This window comes from Sceloporus occidentalis, unplaced genomic scaffold (assembly GCF_023333645.1).
Source record: "Sceloporus occidentalis isolate IW3139 unplaced genomic scaffold, rSceOcc1.0.p SCAF_7, whole genome shotgun sequence".
Taxonomy (NCBI): Eukaryota; Metazoa; Chordata; class Lepidosauria; order Squamata; family Phrynosomatidae; genus Sceloporus; species Sceloporus occidentalis.
The window spans coordinates 10,199,794-10,218,470 of NW_028316987.1; the positions used below are offsets into that span (position 1 = coordinate 10,199,794).

The 18,677-nt window shown below is 40.3% G+C and overlaps 1 protein-coding gene across 1 annotated transcript in view; it reads left to right on the forward strand.

Annotated features, from left to right (window-relative positions):
• TOP2A (DNA topoisomerase II alpha) overlaps positions 1 to 18,441 on the forward strand; it is a 35,179-nt gene extending 16,738 nt beyond the window's left edge. The window contains exons 17-35 of the mRNA XM_089531867.1: positions 210 to 302; positions 1,080 to 1,194; positions 2,749 to 2,870; positions 3,448 to 3,596; positions 3,791 to 4,022; positions 4,658 to 4,792; positions 4,893 to 5,093; positions 6,051 to 6,246; positions 9,830 to 9,921; positions 10,322 to 10,477; positions 10,571 to 10,654; positions 11,227 to 11,418; positions 11,556 to 11,661; positions 12,355 to 12,507; positions 12,899 to 13,046; positions 13,670 to 13,734; positions 16,021 to 16,134; positions 16,891 to 17,117; positions 18,078 to 18,441. Coding sequence (XP_089387993.1) covers positions 210 to 302; positions 1,080 to 1,194; positions 2,749 to 2,870; positions 3,448 to 3,596; positions 3,791 to 4,022; positions 4,658 to 4,792; positions 4,893 to 5,093; positions 6,051 to 6,246; positions 9,830 to 9,921; positions 10,322 to 10,477; positions 10,571 to 10,654; positions 11,227 to 11,418; positions 11,556 to 11,661; positions 12,355 to 12,507; positions 12,899 to 13,046; positions 13,670 to 13,734; positions 16,021 to 16,134; positions 16,891 to 17,117; positions 18,078 to 18,215 — 2,718 coding nt within the window. The 3' untranslated portion in view covers positions 18,216 to 18,441. The remainder of the gene's footprint in view (positions 1 to 209; positions 303 to 1,079; positions 1,195 to 2,748; positions 2,871 to 3,447; positions 3,597 to 3,790; positions 4,023 to 4,657; positions 4,793 to 4,892; positions 5,094 to 6,050; positions 6,247 to 9,829; positions 9,922 to 10,321; positions 10,478 to 10,570; positions 10,655 to 11,226; positions 11,419 to 11,555; positions 11,662 to 12,354; positions 12,508 to 12,898; positions 13,047 to 13,669; positions 13,735 to 16,020; positions 16,135 to 16,890; positions 17,118 to 18,077) is intronic.
• Positions 18,442 to 18,677: the final 236 nt, after the last annotated feature.

Consider the following 18,677-nt stretch of genomic DNA (forward strand, 5'->3'; position numbering starts at 1 on the left):
CTGTGACTTGAAGCAGCTTTATTTTGGCTGTCTGTAACAGGCCATAGTCAGCAGAAACTGACTTTGAGGAAGTAAAAATTATTTTAGTCTATGATGTTAGGTGAATATTTTAGTCATTATCCTAAATACATGTATCTAATGTCCTGAATAGGTATACTGGTGAAAACTAGTCTCTGAATAAATTGACTGTTCATTTTGTAATGCTCAAGGCCTTTAGCAAAAAAAAGGTTGATGACCGAAAGGAATGGCTGACAAACTTCATGGAAGACCGAAGGCAGAGGAAGCTACATGGACTGCCAGATGTAAGTGGTCTTTACAGGAGCATATTACTGTCTTATAGTTGTGGGCGGAGGGGGAGAACAGTAGCTCAGTAGCAGAGTGTATGCTTTGCATGCAGAGGTAGATAGGGATCTTCAGTTAGAAGGATTAGGTAGCTGTTCATGTGAAAGAGCTGTTCCCAAGATTCTGGAGAACAAACAATATGTAGGGCAGGCAAATCATCCCACCAGATACAAGGCAAATTCCTATTTTTGTATTGGGCCAGGTTATCTAATCAGGTAAATGTATCGGAGGTTGACTCTGACTGAAGGTTCAGCTGTTTGGCCCAAAGGCTGTCCTAACGTCTGTAAAATGTAACAATTTCAAACTGGCCTTTTTTCACAACTTTAGTGCTAATGGAATTTTATCTACTGAAGCTGAAGGTGGAGAGCAATTTTCATTAGAATCATGATGCAGACAAAAAAGGAAGCAGGCAAGCTAATGCACTCCCATGCTCCTTGTTGAATGGAAAGAATGATGAGAAATATTTGAACAGGACAAATGAAGGCAGCTGATGGCATTCAGTTATGAGTTATTTCACATGGCTCTGAGTGATGTCTGCATATGTGACCCCCTCCATTAGTCAGTTCTGTAATGGAGTGGGACAGTTCTTTGTGACCCCTCATCCTTACAGGAACCTATCTAGCTATGTCTTGTCAAGGGGAGCAGACTATTAGAAATGAAAATAGTTGTGTGCTAGAAGAAAGCATTAATGAGCTGCTTGGAAAGGATAATGATTTAAACTGCTTTATTACACTTAGGATTACTTATATGGGAAAGCTACAACTTATCTGACATACAATGATTTCATCAACAAAGAACTTGTTCTCTTCTCAAACTCTGACAATGAGCGATCCATCCCATCATTGGTTGATGGTAAGCTGCCTATTATGTGCACTGCTTTAAAATCTAGACCAGGTTTCCTTGTTTCGTAAACTTTGTTGTTGTGTGCCATCAAGTTGTTTCTGACCCTAAGGCATAAACCATTCATGGGGTTTTCTGAGCCTTAAGAGTATGTGACTCACCCAAGGTCTTGGATTTCCATGGCCAAACAGGGTATTAAACCCAGGTCTCCAGAGTCATAATCCATTGCTCGAACCACTATAGCATGTACACTACACCATGCTGACTCTTAAGTGAACTCACAGCTTTATGTTGGAGACTTGGGTTATCCAGACCGGCCTGAAAGGCTGGCCTGTTGGCATAGTCAGGGCGCAGCGTCCTGACGACGCAGGCCCTAGCTCTGCCTCCAGGGTGCCATGATGGTGCATGCCATCGTGACTCAACTCCAGCGCTGCGTCCGGATGATGCTGTGCCAAAGAGGTGCCATACAACTGTGCCACTGTGGCTATGCCACCCTTTGGAGGGAGCAAAAACGAGCCGCTTTTTGGGCCTTCAAGAGGCCAGATCAAGGCAGTGGCATGAGCTTGCTGTGGCCCCAATCTAGACAGAAAAGGGGTGGCTGTGCCCCTTTGGGGTGATCTATATAGCCCCTCAGATAACAAAGGGCAAAATTAGCAGGAAAGATTTGATTCTGAGATTTCTTCTTTTCCACAAACTTGCCTGAAATAGAATGAGTGCATTAGAAAACATACTGTTTTTCACAAAATGATTCACTTTGATATATCTGCACTAAGCCAACATACAATGTATCTTTTGTGTGTATTTTCCAGTTGGTTTTTAATTTAATGATCCTCTTGGGTTCCTTTCCTGAGAGAACTGATATTTGTATTACTGAGGTGAATGCAATATTTTTTAATAGTTATATCTCTAACACTTGTCATGTTTGATAGTTCTTAGCTTTTCAATTTTTAAACAAAAAGGTTTTCCTGAAGCAATGGTAGTAAAATGATAAAAAACATACTTTTCTAGCTAAAACAAAGGATCTTACCCATCTCATCTGCACCTTATAGAGTAGCTTCATTTGTGAGTAATGACATGAATGTGATTTTTCACATTTTAAAGTGCCTTCATTATGATCGTAAGAATTATTGGGATCTCTTTGTACATACCCTAACTGAATGGAAACTTAAGACACCCACTTGAAATTTACCCTCATGCTAAAGCCTAGGTGCTCATGCCTTATAAAGCTAATCTGCTTTCTTATCAGGGAGTAACTTTTTTGCTTGGCCATTGTAAGGAGGAATAGTTTGCCTTCTCAGTGGTGGTTCTGGTTGGTTGTCTCATCTCTTCTCTCTCCACCCCTTCAGTATGAGAACAAGAGTGACAAAACCAATCCTTTTCCAATGTATGCTGCAAATCTCAGTGTTACCTGATTTGCCCTGTGATAAGAACTTTCTTAATTAATCTGGCAATTGCTTTTTATAAAAAAAAAAGAATGAATGAATGAGATTTATTTATATACCGCCATTCCTTCGATCACAAGCCTGTGGTTTGACTTCAGGTTGACTTGCTGTTTGTTCTTTTTAGGACTGAAGCCAGGTCAGAGGAAAGTTTTGTTCACATGCTTCAAAAGAAATGACAAGCGGGAGGTGAAAGTTGCCCAGTTGGCTGGATCAGTGGCTGAAATGTCCTCTTACCATCATGGAGAGGTAAGAGAAGTGATCGATTGCATTGAGGCCAGAAATGAGCAGTAGCACTTTTGCTCCAGGGAAGGGCTGACACACATTGAAAGAAGACCTGTGTTGTATTTCTGCTGCTCAAACTGCTTTCAGTTATTACAGACATTTGTCTTTGCCATTTTAATGTTCTATTACTGTTTTAGTTATTAAATAAATATTAAATTTAATAAATATTAAATTTGTATCCCACTCTATCCCAAACAAAAACAGAAAAAATGTTTAAAAATAAATTATCTCTCATTTTGCTGAGAGGGAAGGAACAACTCTTGATATCTGGCCTTTGACTGGGCCTAGTGTTCAAGTGACCTTTCTCTTTCCTGCAACCACAGACCAATTGGTCAACCACTCAGGCATATTCTGTTAGGAAGCCCGAAAGAAGTAAGCTCCCAAACAGACTTTGTTCTTCTGGCCCCTTGTGGCCAGGTTAATCTCTCCCTTGCCAATTAATTTCTTTGATTTACAATGTGGTTTCTGCCATGTCTGTCCACCAATTCATAATATTGTGTTTTGGCTTCAATTTTTTAAATTTGCAATTTGCCTGTTCCAGGCCTCACTGATGATGACCATTATCAATTTGGCTCAAAATTTTGTGGGCAGCAATAACCTTAACCTGCTTCAGCCCATTGGCCAATTTGGAACCAGGTTGCATGGTGGAAAGGACTCAGCTAGCCCTCGATACATCTTCACTATGCTCAGGTGAGTAGCAGCCTGCTTGAACTGTATTTGTTTTGAAAGTTATAACCACTTTTAAAACCTCTAATCCGTTTACGCAGTCTGGGTATAATGAGCTCTGCTGCAAGAAATTCAGCAAGATGATTCTTTGTCCTTGCCAGAATAATATTTCTTAGTTACTATATAACAATTTAAAAATAAGTCCTTTTCTTTTCTAGCCCTTTGGCACGATTGGCTTTCCCAGCAGTAGATGACAGTGTTCTAAAATTTTTATATGATGACAACCAACGGGTAGAACCAGAATGGTATGTCCCCATCATTCCCATGGTCCTAATCAATGGTGCTGAGGGTATTGGAACTGGCTGGTCATGCAAGCTTCCCAACTACGATATCCGAGAAGTGGTGAATAACATTCGACGCATGCTGGATGGAGATGAACTGCTGCCAATGGTAATTAAAATGTATTTTTAAAAGTTTTGGAAAGAGAAATATCTGTAGTGGGAAGCAAAAGCAGAATTTTCTGCCGTGGTGTTTTGACACATGAGATCTGGACAAAACTCATGACTGATACTGGAGCTATCAGTTTTTAAAGATTTTCAGTAACTAGTCCACATGATCAAGAAAATTTCATATAGCGTGCAGTCCACTATGAAAGACTTGGAAAACTGAGGAATGTTACCATTATACTTTGAAATCTCCCCTGTTGCTCTCAGTCCTTGTTCCCTTTTCCCTTTACTGTACAGTCGGCCCTTCTTATACACGGATTTGTTATACACGGATTCAAGCATACACGGTTTGAAAATGTTCAAAAAAAAGTTTAAATTTCAAATATCAAACCTTGATTTTCCATTTTTTATAAGTGACACCATTTTGCTATCTCATTATATTGAATGGGACTTGAGCATAAACGGATTTTGTTATACACGGGGGATCTTGGAACCAAACCCCAGCGTATAATAAGGGTTCACTGTATATCTAGAATCCCTTCTTTTCACTGTTGTTGTGAGATCAAAACTTACCATGTTGTGCAACCTTAGGAAACTTATGGAGTTTGGTTTATTCTGTTTCATTTTCTATATTTTTAGGTTCCTAGTTATAAGAATTTCAAAGGTACAATAGATTCACTGGGGCAAAACCAGTACCTAGTCAACGGGGAGGTGTTCATTATTGATTCAACCACCATTGAAATTTCTGAGCTTCCTGTTCGCACATGGACACAGGTAAGATAGTTCTTACTAAACAGTTTAACATTCATAAGTTCCTGAGTATATTTTACTATAAAGAAAATGCAGATCGTGATGGTGATCTCTCTTGCCCTAGGTATACAAAGAACAGGTTTTGGAGCCCATGCTGAATGGCACAGAAAAAACTCCCCCACTAATAACAGACTACAAAGAATACCACACAGACACCACTGTCAAATTTGTAGTAAAAATGAGTGAACAAAATCTGGCACAAGCAGAGGCTGCTGGGCTACACAAAGTCTTCAAACTACAGACTCCTCTTTCTTGCAACAACATGGTAAGAAAGTATCCAGAAGTAATCTAAATCTGGGAGCATGCTCCATTCGTTCAGCCTGAAATGAGACAACCCGATGGAGATAACTAAGATAACAAAATGAAAAATGTTTACTTAACTAAAATTCTTTGAGATTCCAAATAAAAATACAATTATTGCTAATGGCTTGTTTAACACTAAGCCACCTTTTAAATTGGATTAGGTGTCTAAAGGACACTGTCAAGAAATTAGTTTTTTAAAAAATGTGGAGGGTCAATAGGCCTTTACATATGATGCTTTTCTGTTACCTGAATCATAGTAATCGATTTATTACCTGTTACCTAGTGAAATCCTAAATATGCCTTCTTAGAAGTTGCCTCTGTTGAGTTTAATGTAAAGACAGGAGTCATGCAGTCCAACAACAACTGGAGGGCTACGTGATTCCCATCTGGTTGAATTGGATTTCTTTTTGCTATGTGTGTACAGATTCACAGCAAAATCTCTGAAATAGTATATTTCTTAAAGTTAGCAAGTCATCCTGTGTTTATTTTCAGAAATATAGCCTATTGAAATTGGTGGAATTTACTTTGAGTAAGTAGGTAGTGAGAATGGTATTTGCATAGTAAACAAAAATTATATTTGTGGCATATTAGCAGCATGAAAGATGTGAGCAAATGTTTCCAGTCTACAAAAGCTTCTTTGCTTGGTCATTTGGAGGAGATTCCTAAAGGAACTATTTCACAGACCTGTCTTAGAAAAATGTTTATCCTTTTTTTAAAAAAGACCTTAAAAAGTAAAGTAATATAATTCTATCAGTAGCCTAAAACACACAATGGCCTTTGATAGCTCCTCACAGATAGGTTGACAGCTGGGATTAAATATTTGGGGATTAAGACAAGGAACACACATGTAGCCTTGCAAGGCTTGATCAAAGACTTCCAGATTGTTATGTAATTTCTGGAATATTGTTCTGTGTTCCAGGTACTTTTTGATCATGTTGGCTGCCTGAAGAAATATGAAACTGCAGAGGACATTCTACGAGAGTTTTATGAACTTAGATTGCGCTATTACTCCTTAAGAAAAGACTGGCTTGTTGGGATGCTGGGTGCAGAGTCATCAAAACTGAACAACCAGGCTCGCTTTATCCTAGAAAAAATAGAGGGCAAAATTGTGATTGGTAAGTAATATCTGAATGTACTTTGAGTCATAAATTTGTGAAAGTGCAGTTCAAAACAAAGATAATGCAAATGTTCATTTGAGGCAACTTGAACAAACTAAATGTTTTGGTTCTTCTGTCTGGAGTGCCAGATGATATGTGCCCTTGTTCCTTATATGGTGCCAAACAGTTAAACCTAGGTCCAAAATGCGCTGCAGAAATAATCCAGTTTGAGGTCGCTTTAACTACCCTGACTCAGTGCTAGAGAATCCTGGGAACTGTAGTTTATTGTGGTACTAGAGCTCTCTGACAGAAGACAAAATGTCTCACAAAACTACAGTTCCCAGAAATCCCTAGCATTGATCCAGGGCAGTTAAAGCAGTCTCAAAACGGGATTATTTCTGCAGTGTGCTTTGGACCTTATGAGATCTTTGATTCTCTGCAAGTGGAGAAGGAGCCATTCAGGATTGGGTTAACTCCTGCTGTGCCAAATACAAGGCTCCCCATAAGCATCATAAGAATCAGGCACACAACTCATGTGGCAGCTATTTTATGTTATGGATCCCTGCTGGCAGTCATTTTTATTTCACAGATCCTTATTTTTGCTAATAGGAATTATGTCAGTTCCTAATCTTTTCTTCTCTATGACCCTTCCTATGGAAGATCAGTCTGATTAGTCCATCAAATTTCTAATATGGTGTGGTGGATAAATTGGTGGCTGTTAACTGGTCACATTGTCTGGCAATACCCTCCTGCTAAAAAATCTTGCCATTCACATATTCTCCCTCTCGCCACTTACTATAAAATGCATGGACCTTGCCACCCATCCCTCCATAGACGAAGGCACCAAAAATGTCAGTACATTCATCTGAGGATGTTTATTACTGCCTCTCATGATATTATCTGGGGCTACCCATCCTGATACCATGGAATTGCCAGGATCAGTTGAGGATCAGGAAGACTGGTCATATTCAGAGGAACTGGATGCCAATGTAAAGAGAAGAAAGATTTTGTTCTCTTCCTGACTAAGATGGACAAGTAGGCTCATCTTCTTTCTTTAAAAAGGGGGACTCTTCCTCCAGGGGCACCTCTATGTTTCCTGAGCCCAAGGCAGATTCCAGTACAGCACCCATCTCTCTTGATTTTGAGGATCTGGTCAGGTCAGTGGAGTTACCCTCTGCAAGGCAGGAAGAATATTGGTCTGGCCCAGTGGCTATATTCTGTATCTCCCCAGGGCATGGTCTAACTATAGCTTCCTGTAACCAAAGCCTCTATTGTGGCTCTTCTCTCAGGGTAACCACAAGAAGACACTTATTTAGAGTCCAATGAGAAAAGGGTGAATTCTGTGCTTAAGAAGTACCACAGATCTGCAGCCCTATCTATCCATGCCTCTTCTAAGCATCCCTAGTTTTCACAGTAACTGTGCTCTGGATTAAGGATCTCTTGCTGACAACCCTAATCTGGGTTAAAAAATCATTGCACAAGGTTCCAAGATGCATAAAAGTTTTTCCTGTTAGCTGATGCCACAACAGATTTATCAGATCAGCATTCCAGAACAATTTTGGCTACAGTTCTCTCCTATTTGGAAATGTGGAAACAATAAGAAGACAAATATGCCTTTCATTCAGAACAAGGTAGTTAAGCATCCATCAAAACCTTCCAATCATTCCTTTCAGCTATTCCATTGTTTTGGATAAAGCGGGGACTTCAAACCAGTATGGAATAGGCCTAACTTACCCTTCTGCGACCAGGGAAATTAGCCAAGGTAACACAGGCAGGAAGTCAGCCTAACTCACAATGTCAGGCAATAGGGGATCAGTTGTCATGATTCCTTCCAACCTGGCAAATTTCTATGACAGATCAATGGGTATTGAGGACTATAAAACAAGGATATGCCATAGATGCCACCCAGAGCCCCCTTCCTCTAGTCTCTGATCTCAAGATCACTGGATAAAAACTTGATTCAACAGGCCATCACCCGCTGTCCCAGGAGGCCATAGAGCTAGTTCCTACAAAGGAAAGATCCACAGGAACGTATTCAGTGTCTTTTCTGTGGTGTTGTAACAGGAAGAAGGAGGAATACACCCTATTCTGGATCTGAAGTTCTTCAACAGGTTTGTCAGGTAGAGGAAATTCTGGGTGGAGAGTCTCATGACCATACATGAAAAGCTTTTTCCTGGGGCTTCCTCCTTTCAATAGATTTGGTGAAATCTTATTTACACATTCTTGTGCATCCTTCTCCATGCAAACACCTGTTTTTGTTTCCTTGATACACATTACCAGTTCAGAGCCCTGCCATTTGGGTTAACCTCCAGGGTGTTTACGAAGCTCATCGTTGTTCCTGTGAGTCTGCAGGTTATCCATCTTTTCCCTTATTTGGACCATCTACTTCTGAGATCTCCAACTCTTCCAGGTATTCAAAGAGCTCAACAGACCATGCTCAATGTCTAGCAGGTCACAAATTTGTGATTAATCACAAGCAAAATCATCTAAGCCCATCCAAACAGTTAATTCAGCTGGGTGCATTCCTAGATATGCATACAGGGTTGATTGATCAATCTCCAGAGAGAATAGAAAAACTCCAGTCCTCTCTATTGTCATAGTCATTCAACAAACCTGATGGACTTAGCACATATGCTAAGTCAACCGACTCTTAATTCAATTGAGTAGAAGTCTTTCAACAGGTTCAACTCCAGTTTTGCCCAGGATGCTATCTTGCCTTTTCCTCCAGGTCTCACATATATCTTTTGTCTTCTCATATTGAGTGTTTTGAGGAAGATTGGACCAGAGCAGGCACTTGTGGTGCTAGTCGCTTCATACTGGTGAGATGGCTGTGGTTCACAGTTACTGGCTCTAACAATGCAAGGACTAAGGTTTCTTTTATCTCCACCGTCTATTTTTACAAGATCCAAGCCTGCATCCTCTATCTCTGGTTGTTTTCAAGTTCTCTTCCTGAGGTGAATTCTTCGTTTCACCTTTCCCAGCCTCTTATGCTTCCTTCCTTTTGTCTTAGAGAAAGACAAAAATCAGATGTCCAGGGAGCCTTAAAGTTTTATATCAGATACTTTAGACGATTTAGGAGGTCTGAACTTCTCTCTATATCCTTTCTACTAACCTCTTTGGGGACAAAGCAGAAGTCTTAGTTCAGATGATGTCATTTCTTGCCTTGCCTGGGCAGCAGAAGAAGTTAAGCCATTCTTAGATGTCATTGGTGCGAGACAGACCGTACATAAAGGACAGTCTCCCAGCACCTAGCTTTGGTCCCCAGGGAAGCCGCAGCCTCCAGACTGTTGGACTTACCCACGGACCAAAAAATTATGACGCCACAGTGCACCAATGGCACACTCACAATGTCACAATGGCGCCATGACGTATGGACACTAGGCATCCGTCATGTAATGATTGCGGTGACCATCTGTATAGGGTTCCGCCATTTTGACACCCTAGTTATGTGTGAGGGGCAAGGACACACTATCGCACCCGTCTGGACTGGGCCTTCTCCTTGGCAAGAATGGACATGATAAGTTCCCAGGTGTAACCATTTGGTACTTTGTTCATCAGTGTTCATTCCTATTGGTGATTTGAAAATGTTTATCTTTTCCAGAGAACAAGCCCAAGAAAGAATTAATTAAGGTCCTCATCCAGAGGGGTTATGATTCTGATCCAGTAAAGAAATGGAAGGAATCTCAACAAAAGGTATTACAGACTTTAATCTATTCTTCTTAAATAGTTGATTGCATTATGACTCCTGTTTCTATATCTGTGTGAGGAGAGCCACCCAGTTCTTCTGCCTTAGCAACTGCTACAACTCAAACAATGGATCATCAAGGACTAGTGGTCTTTTAAGGTGGAAAGGTGACTTCAGTGCTGTATGCACAGCTGATCTGATGGCAGGATTTCTAGCTTCATTGTTATCTCATTTCCTGGGAAGTGGTAATGGGTCTAGTATTCAGCATTTCCCTCTGGGGAACAGACAGTGAGCACCAGGATCTACTGCCACTGCTGCCTTCCAAAGTTCAAAGGGAGAAAATTGGGAGATGGGAAGACAAGCAGCTTCACTCAGCAGCTATTAATGAATGGCCAACTTCTACTCCAGGGCAATGATGATGACACAAGTGAAGAAGGAGAAAGTGAGAAGGAAAATGAATCTGTTGGAACCACTGGGCCAGATTTCAACTATCTTCTGAACATGCCTCTCTGGTACCTAACAAAGGAAAAAAAGGATGAACTGTGCAAGCAGCGAGGTGACAAAGTAGGTGGCTGAGCTGTTGTTTAAAAAGCTTGAAAGGTGGCGGCATTTGAAGCCTCAAGCATGTACTAGCTCTTTTTCACTTGTTCTTTTAAGGAAACTGAGCTGGAAACCTTGAAACAGAAGAAACCTGATGATTTATGGAGAGAAGATCTTGCTGTCTTTGTTGAGGCTCTTGATGTAAGTAACTCTTTAGGGAAAGTACAAATTCTGACCAGTAATCAGTTTAGAATTTATAATGTCTTAAGTGCTGACAGCAGGAACCTTTCCTGCATTGAGTAAGTTAACTTCAGAATACAGTTTTATTTTCCACTGAAAGGGGGACTACCTGTGTCTTCTAAAAGGAAGGCTGTGAAAAAGATGGTCTTCTGTCAAATGAGATGGGGTGGTTGTTACTGCGGGCTACTATTATGTTTCAAAGCAGAAGTTTCTGAATGATGAGAATGAAGAGCAGTAAGATCCCAGGGGCTCTTTCTGACTTCTAATAGGCAATGTGAGTACTGCTTATTTCAGCTTAAGTTGTGTTATTTTCATCCCACCTTTTTCTCATCATGGGTACTGAGAAGGCTCACAACACATTTTTTAAAAGATAATAATAAAATGTATATTTAAGCAACAGTGTGGTGCTTATTCCTTCTTGTTGTATAAGGTTGCAATCTCTAGGTGATGGATAATTTCTCAGCTTCGAACCCCAAAACTGCCTACTGATAGCTCTTGAGCTCACTTTCATTATGTTATAACATCTTCTTTAGGACCTAGAAGAGAAGGAAAAACAGGATGAAATGTCAGGGGGTGCAAGCAAGCCCATCAAAGGAAAAGGTGGAAAGCCGAAAGTAAAGAAGCTGCAGGAAGTCATGCCCTCTCCACTTGGCAGAAGGGTCATTCCCCGAGTAACTGAAGAGATGAAGGCAGATGCAGAGAAGAAATCAAAAAGAAAAATAAAGGTAGTGTAATAAATATTAAACTCTCCCTCCCTCCCACCCCACTGTTAATATAAAAATATGTAAGTCATTTCCTTATTTTTTTGCTGTAGTCATCCACTCTGACATGACCATTTCTTCTTCTCTTTATTTCACTGTAGACTGAAAAAACTGAGCTTGATGAGAATCAAGGTGTTTCTCTAGGGGGTGATAAGGAACCAAAGAGCCTTAAACAAAGGTTGGCAAAGAAAATGAAAACAGAGCCAGGTAAGAGCTGTCTACAGAGGACCCTTTGGGGGAGGAGAGGTAGTCTTTTTGTATTGTTGGTGTGTGCCTTCAAGTCATTTCCAACTTTTGACGAATCTAAGATGAATCTGTCCTGGCATTTTCTGAGGCTGAGAGTGTGTGTCTAACCAAAGGTCATCCAGTGGGTTTCCATGGCCAAGTGAGGAGTTGACCCCTGGATGGAATGGTTAATGCTCCAATTCTGATGCTCAGAAGGTTGGTAGTTTGAGGCCCAAGTGTCCCATGACAGAGTGAGCTCCTGTCACTAGTCCCAGCTTCTGCCAACCTAACATTTTGAGAGCATGAAAATGCAAGTGGATAAATAGGTACCACTTCAGTGGGGAAGTAACAGCATTCTGTGCAGTCATGCTGGCCACATGACCACTTGGGTCATCTTTGGACAACGCTATCTCCCTCAGGTAAGTAGCATAGATGAGCATTGCCCCCCACAGTCAGTTTTGACTAGACATTCATATCAAGGGGAAACCTTTACCTCCAGAGCCATAGTCCAGTGCACAAACCACTACAGCGCGCTGGCTCTCTTTGAATGGCCTGATATTTGTAAGGTGGGATCCATGTTCTGCATATAAGCACTCATGCCTGAGTTTTCACTTTTTCTCTTGAACCCATTGCCCATGATCTTTCAGTTTAGCAGATTAATGTATGTATTTCCAGATTCCAAGAAACAATCTCTGCTGCCATTCAAACCAGTGGCAAAAACCACGAAAAGAAACCCTTGGTCAGACTCGGAATCTGATTTTGATGATGCTGAAAGTGACGTAGCAGAGCCTGCACCTCGTGAAAACATGCCACGCCGCCAAGCTGCAGGTAGCCATATAAAGGATTAAGAAGTAACTCAGAACTTTTAGTGTATTTTTAAGCACTTCTGATACATTAAAATAGCATATTTAAAATGACTGTGGAGACTTTGCAAAGGAGATTGAAAGGTCTGATCTTATTTACTGATAACAGAGGTTGCAATTCTGCACACAGTTCAGTAAGTCCTTTGAATGCAGTGAAACACCTGCATAATTGCAATGGGCCCTAAACAATGAAATGGTGTCCCTTATATAAAATAGAAAAATCAATATTGATTTCTGGAATTTGCATATTTCCAAGCTTTGAATGGTTAAATCCATGCATAAAGTATCCGTGGATATATGAGGGACCAACTATCATTGAATTGCAACATTTTTATTTTTATTTTGCTTATTTTCAGCAAAAGCAAAGTATGTGTTGGATTCGGATTCAGACTCAGACCTCAGTGACATGAATGGGAAACTCCAGGCGCAGGAGGAAATGGACGAGGATTTTGCACTTGATGAAAATGCAGAGTTTTCTGATCCCACATTGAAGGCTGCTTCTAAGTGAGTGTGGGAAGTATGCACAAGCATGTGGCTGTTTGGTTTTTTATCCTTGTTTTGTTTTCAGTGTTGCAACAGTTAACCAAACTTGGTGGAATAACGTCTGAACCTTAAGGTCACAGAAAACTTCATGCAATAGGGCTAATTTTTCAAAATGGAAAGATGGGTATTCATCATACAAGGCCAATGTTGTTTCAACACCAAAAACATCTCCTGTTTTATCTTAGGAAACTGTCTTCTGTGGAGTCAGATTATTTCAATCTATCCTCATACTTTTAAGGAGCTCTCCATGATCTCAGGAAGGTACCCTCCAAAGCCCTGCTTCTTTATAGGTTTTTGAAAGTGCAGCTTGAAAATACATGTACTGCTGTAAATTCTGGCCATTCCTCAAAGGAAATGTTTACTTTTCCTGTTTGAAAAATATTATACACATCCCAATGTTAGTTATCCTAATTTTCCAGCTATATATGTTTCAGTATTGTGTCTTCCTCAGTTTTTCTTGATAAAAACTATTTTACTGAAATGTTCCACAAACATACAGTGTGCAGCTACAATATTACATAGAATTTTAATACAAAATAGAGCAAAACCAAATTATAGTCCAAATTATTGCTTCTGTATTCTAGGAAAACTAAAGAACCAAAAGGAAAAGAAGAATCTAAGCCACCAGAGGTACAGAGTGCTATCACAAGTAAGTATATCACACAGTTTAGTGGCATTCCAGTTTCAGTTGTCAAAACTTTTTGTTTTACTCAAGTCCAAATATTCAAATAATGTTAGAGTGACAGGATCATACATGTGAAGTTGGATCATTGTCAAAATGTATCATACTATTCATCCTTCCGCCACTCTCCCATTAGTACAATAAATGTTTGCTCAGCAACTGCAGATTAAAAGCTCTCACCTTATCCCCACCCTCAACACCCATATACTTTCCCCACACAAGAACTGAAACTGAAAGAGCACGAACTACAGTATGTTAGGGGTTTTTGGTGAGGTGGCAGGATCCTGCGAATTCACTCCCATGCCAGTTTCTATGTTGGCTGCAATGAATGCTAGTCATTGTCAGTAATCTAACAAGAGATAGCAAAATGTCAAAAATAGACAGGAAATCCGATCTGCAGACAAAAGAACTGTTAACTTGTAACTCTTTATTTATGTCTGGGGTGGCTCTGCATTGTTTCCTTGCTTTGAGAATTCATTCTGTAAACAAGGGGATTCCTGAAGCCTCAGGTTGTATTTTGTTAGAGGATTTGACAGTTCTGCTTACTGCTATACAAGGAAGCTATGAACAGTCCTAGAGTGGGCAGGTACAATTCAACTGGGTTAATAAAAACACAAAAAGGACACAACACTGTAATAACAGAAAAGCAATTTTACGGGCATTTCAGTAACCATTTCTGGTAATGTAACTAACTGCTAGACTTTAGCTGTCAGCTGTCGCTTCATCGGTATATTTGATTTTTAAAACTGACTGCCTTGTGTACTGCAGTGCATTCTATTATAACTAGCTACAGTTATTTAAAATAGATATAAACTTGATATTCCTCATTGTTTTTCTTTTTAACCCTGTCCCCTTACACTCTTTGTCCTTGTATATGCTTCTCTCTGAGCCCCTTTTATTGTTCATCTTTCTTCTGCCCATCCACTCTATAGCATGTCTTTCTGTACTCCATCACATATGGGCTCTTCTTGCTTTCTAACAATACAGCACATTCCTTTGTATCTTCTCTCCTGTTCTTTGTGCAGTTATGGATTTCCCCTCTGTATCATTCTTAAGTTGGCAACAGCAGGGGCGGGAGGGATGTGCACCAACAGCTGGCCAAAAGCTAACGTCTGTTTCATGTTATGTCTCTGAATCCAGGGAGGGAAGGCCCAATACAATGTAGTCAGGTAGATATCCCACCCCTTTGATGATCTTGGCTGGGCCTTAGGTTGTCTCTCACAGAAGTGAGAATGGGATCTAAAGTCATCCCACAGTCTTAGTCCTGTTTTAAAAGTAACTAGTATCATCCTGGCCAACTGAATTCAGGACTAAAGAATTTTGTCCCTCTTCATGAACGTACACAGTGTTATGAGAATTGAGGAGTTCACACATAATTAGGTTTCACCCATCACCATGCTGAGATCACTAAGGAAGCCACACCTCTTAAAGCTAAATTCGTCCTCTAAGTGTGGCTATCCTTTTTTATTGTTGTTGGCCAGCCTCTGCCTATATTTTATATTATATTTATATTATTTTTATACCTGTCTATGACCGGAATAAAAATTGTTGTTGTTGTTGTTGTTGTTGTTGTTGTACTCGTGTATAAGTCTAGACATTTTACTGAAAAAATTGACCCCAAAATCTGAGTCGACTTATCCAGGGGTCAATATAAGTACTTTACTTTAAGTCTTATTTTTTTAAAAGGAACTATCCCATGAGAAAAGGTAAGAGTGTGATCTGTACTCACTCTATTCTCTCATCCATCCAGCCTTTAGTGTGAGCACAAACAGATATGCCTGCTGTAATTTTGTATGTTCTTTGGTATTCTTTTGTTTTTCTTCATCCTTTAGATTGTTTGTTACATGGCCCTAGGTTTTGCCCTAGACCTATCCACGAGTCATATCAAAATCCTTAATTTTGGCCCCAAAACCTTCCCTTGACTTATACGTGAGGTCATCTTAAAGTCGGGTATACAGTGGACCCTTGTTATACGCTGTGGTTTGGTTCCAAGATCCCCCGTGTATAACAAAATCCGTGTATGCTCAAGTCCCATTAAATATAATGACATGGCAAAATGGTGTCCCTTATAAAAAATGGAAAATCAAGGTAAATTTATACTTTTTTGGAACATTTTCAAACCGTGTATGCTTGAATCCGTGTATAAAAAATCCGTGTATAAGAAGGGCCGACTGTATACGGATTTCAATTTCAATTACTTCCATGCTTTGTTTTTTTAAAAGTTAGTTTACTGGAATCTTCTCTTTATTTAAGTTCATGATGAAGATTATGATGAAAAAGCAAAACCAGCCCCAAGTCTTGGTGTGTTCTCTAAACCTGCCCCTAAAAAGAGAGCTCTAGCCAAGAAAATAACAAACACAGCTGAAGGTAAGATTTTTGTCAATGTTTATGCATTCAGGGGCAAATATTGGTTGCCATTAACTGAAGGGGGGGGGGGGAATCTGGTGATGGTTTATTCTGCAGAATTGGATTGCAGAGCCCCTAACAGTAGATAATAGTTGTATGCTTGGTCCCTTTAGTAGGAAGTCTCCCCCAGTTCCCAGACGGCCTCATCAAGGCAACAAGACTTTGATAAGGCTTTGGCTGTGGGATCATTTTCAAAGTGCTGCCAGACAGATTCAGTATTTATTTGGTAGTGCAGCTGACCCTGAGGAGGAAAGACTAACTTGCATGATGCACTGAACCAGAATCTCAATCCATTACCTGGATTATTGGTTTGTTATGGTTTGGGGAAAACAAGAGTGGAAAAAATGAAAGGACCAAAAGTTAATGTGGGTGGGATGGGGAATGGAGATAGAAGATGAAAGTGTAAAGCCCCAGAGAAGTAATATCTGATTGGCATCTACTGTACCAACTTGCAGTTGGTTGGCTTGATTCGTTCCCTATATCCAACTAACATTTCCCAAAGGAAAGATTAGATATGGTTTGTGGGGTGTTGAGTGCCACTACTCACAGGGATATGGCATGCCTGCAGCTGGCTGGTAGTACTTAATGATAGGCATTCCAACTTGACTTTTCTCTCAAGAAAGGGTGGGCAGAGGAAAGATGGAAGCCCACTTTTGCTGAACACTGCTAACCCAAGAACAAACAAAACAAGGGTCTAATAGATTCTTTTTCCCTTAGACAACCAACTTTCTATTATGGATGCTTTCTCTAAGAAAAAAGTGGTTGCAAAAACCAGCAAGACAGCAGTTAAGAGTTCAGATTCCAGTACAGATGGAGCAGCCTCCAAAAAGCCTGTGCCTGCCAAGACAAAGATACCTGCCAAAAGGAAACCCTCCTCTTCCTCTGATTCTCAGGATTCAGATTCTGACTTTGGCCCATCAGTCAAAAGACCAACAGCACATAAGGTTTGTTTGCCACTGTGCATATTCTTACACTCACATACACCTCAGTTGCAAGATGGGGGATAATATTAAAGAATTTTCTAGCCCTGCTCTGCTGTGACTGTTTTTATCATGCAGATATTGGGGCAATTTTGCATGTCTTAAGAAATGCCATTTAAAACAAATGGATGGCTGAACTGCCTGCAGTTATTTAACATAATGGGAGGCTTGCAGTGCTCTGCAAGGAAATAAGCAAATTATATTAAATCCATTTTTACATATGCTGTGGGATCACAGAGTAGGTAAGGCATATCTCTCTTGATTCAGTTTTTCTTGCATGGTATAGGACTTGGCTGGTAACCCACTTGCGTATGTTCCACACAGCCTTTTGGTTTAGTACATAGTCCCTCTGCACACTTCATCTGTATACATGGAAGCCATTACCTGTACTTCTGCTCCACTCTACCCACTACCAAGCCCAAATACCTCCATTTTCTTCAGCAACTACTCATAATCGTTGCATGAAGAGATTGAGGAAAATGGAGCATAACTTTGTGGTTCCCTCATATTAATATTTTTTAAAAGAAACACTTCAGCCTTCCAAGCTGGGGAAAGTAATCCAACCATTTCTTCATTTTAGCTGGCTTTTGCTGCACCGTCTGTTTCACTGTAGACTTTCTCAAAATGGTGATAGGGAGTAAAGTGATGTCTTCTGTCACTGTCTTGAGAATGCTTGTAACAGAAAATGGAGGGCTTTTGGAGTAGTATGGGATTCTGGGGAGGGTTGAGTGATTTACTTGCATATTTTCATGTGTTGACGGCTGTGATTTGAGGGCAAACATTGTCTGAAAATTGCATTTGGCCCACCCCCCACCATATAATGTGGGAAACCCTCTGTCCTTCAACAAGCAGAGCATGAATTCTCCATAAATGGCAGTTCTAATGCCTTTAGATAATTTAACAAGCCTTCCTTTTGCTTTGCAGAAGTCCAAGAAGGTGGATGAGTCATTTTCAATGGGCTCAGATGTAGAATTGCCTGGTCCAGCTGCACCCCGTGAAAGAGTGGGTCGTGCCAGAAAGCCTGTCCAGTATCTCGAGGAATCAGATGATGAGATGTTCTGACTTGAAAAGAAAGCTGATTTACATCTCAATCTATCTCATTAGAAAATGTGATGCACCTGCTTTAGAAGCCCAAGCAATGAATTCCAAGTTTTCATTTGCCTTTTTGATAGCACAGAGTTTTATCATTGTAATGTCTGTCCCTGTAAATATTTTCTGTGTTTCGTTAACACTGTTCAAACTTTACTGGTTTTATATTTGGTTAATAAATGTTTTTTCTACATGTGAATCCAAGGCCACTTGCTATAGCATCCTTTCAGAACTAAACTGAGTTGTGTACCAATGACATGGCTGAGGGTGGGGAGAAATGGTTCCCCACAGATGCAGCAAAAGAAGAAATGCATTTCAAAACTCTGTTAGAGGCCCTTTCACTCCCAATTGCTGCCTGAAGTGCAACATGGCTCCTGCCCCTCCACACTTGACACTGCATTGTCCCAGTGCAGTGTTAAGTAAGTGGTGTCTCCT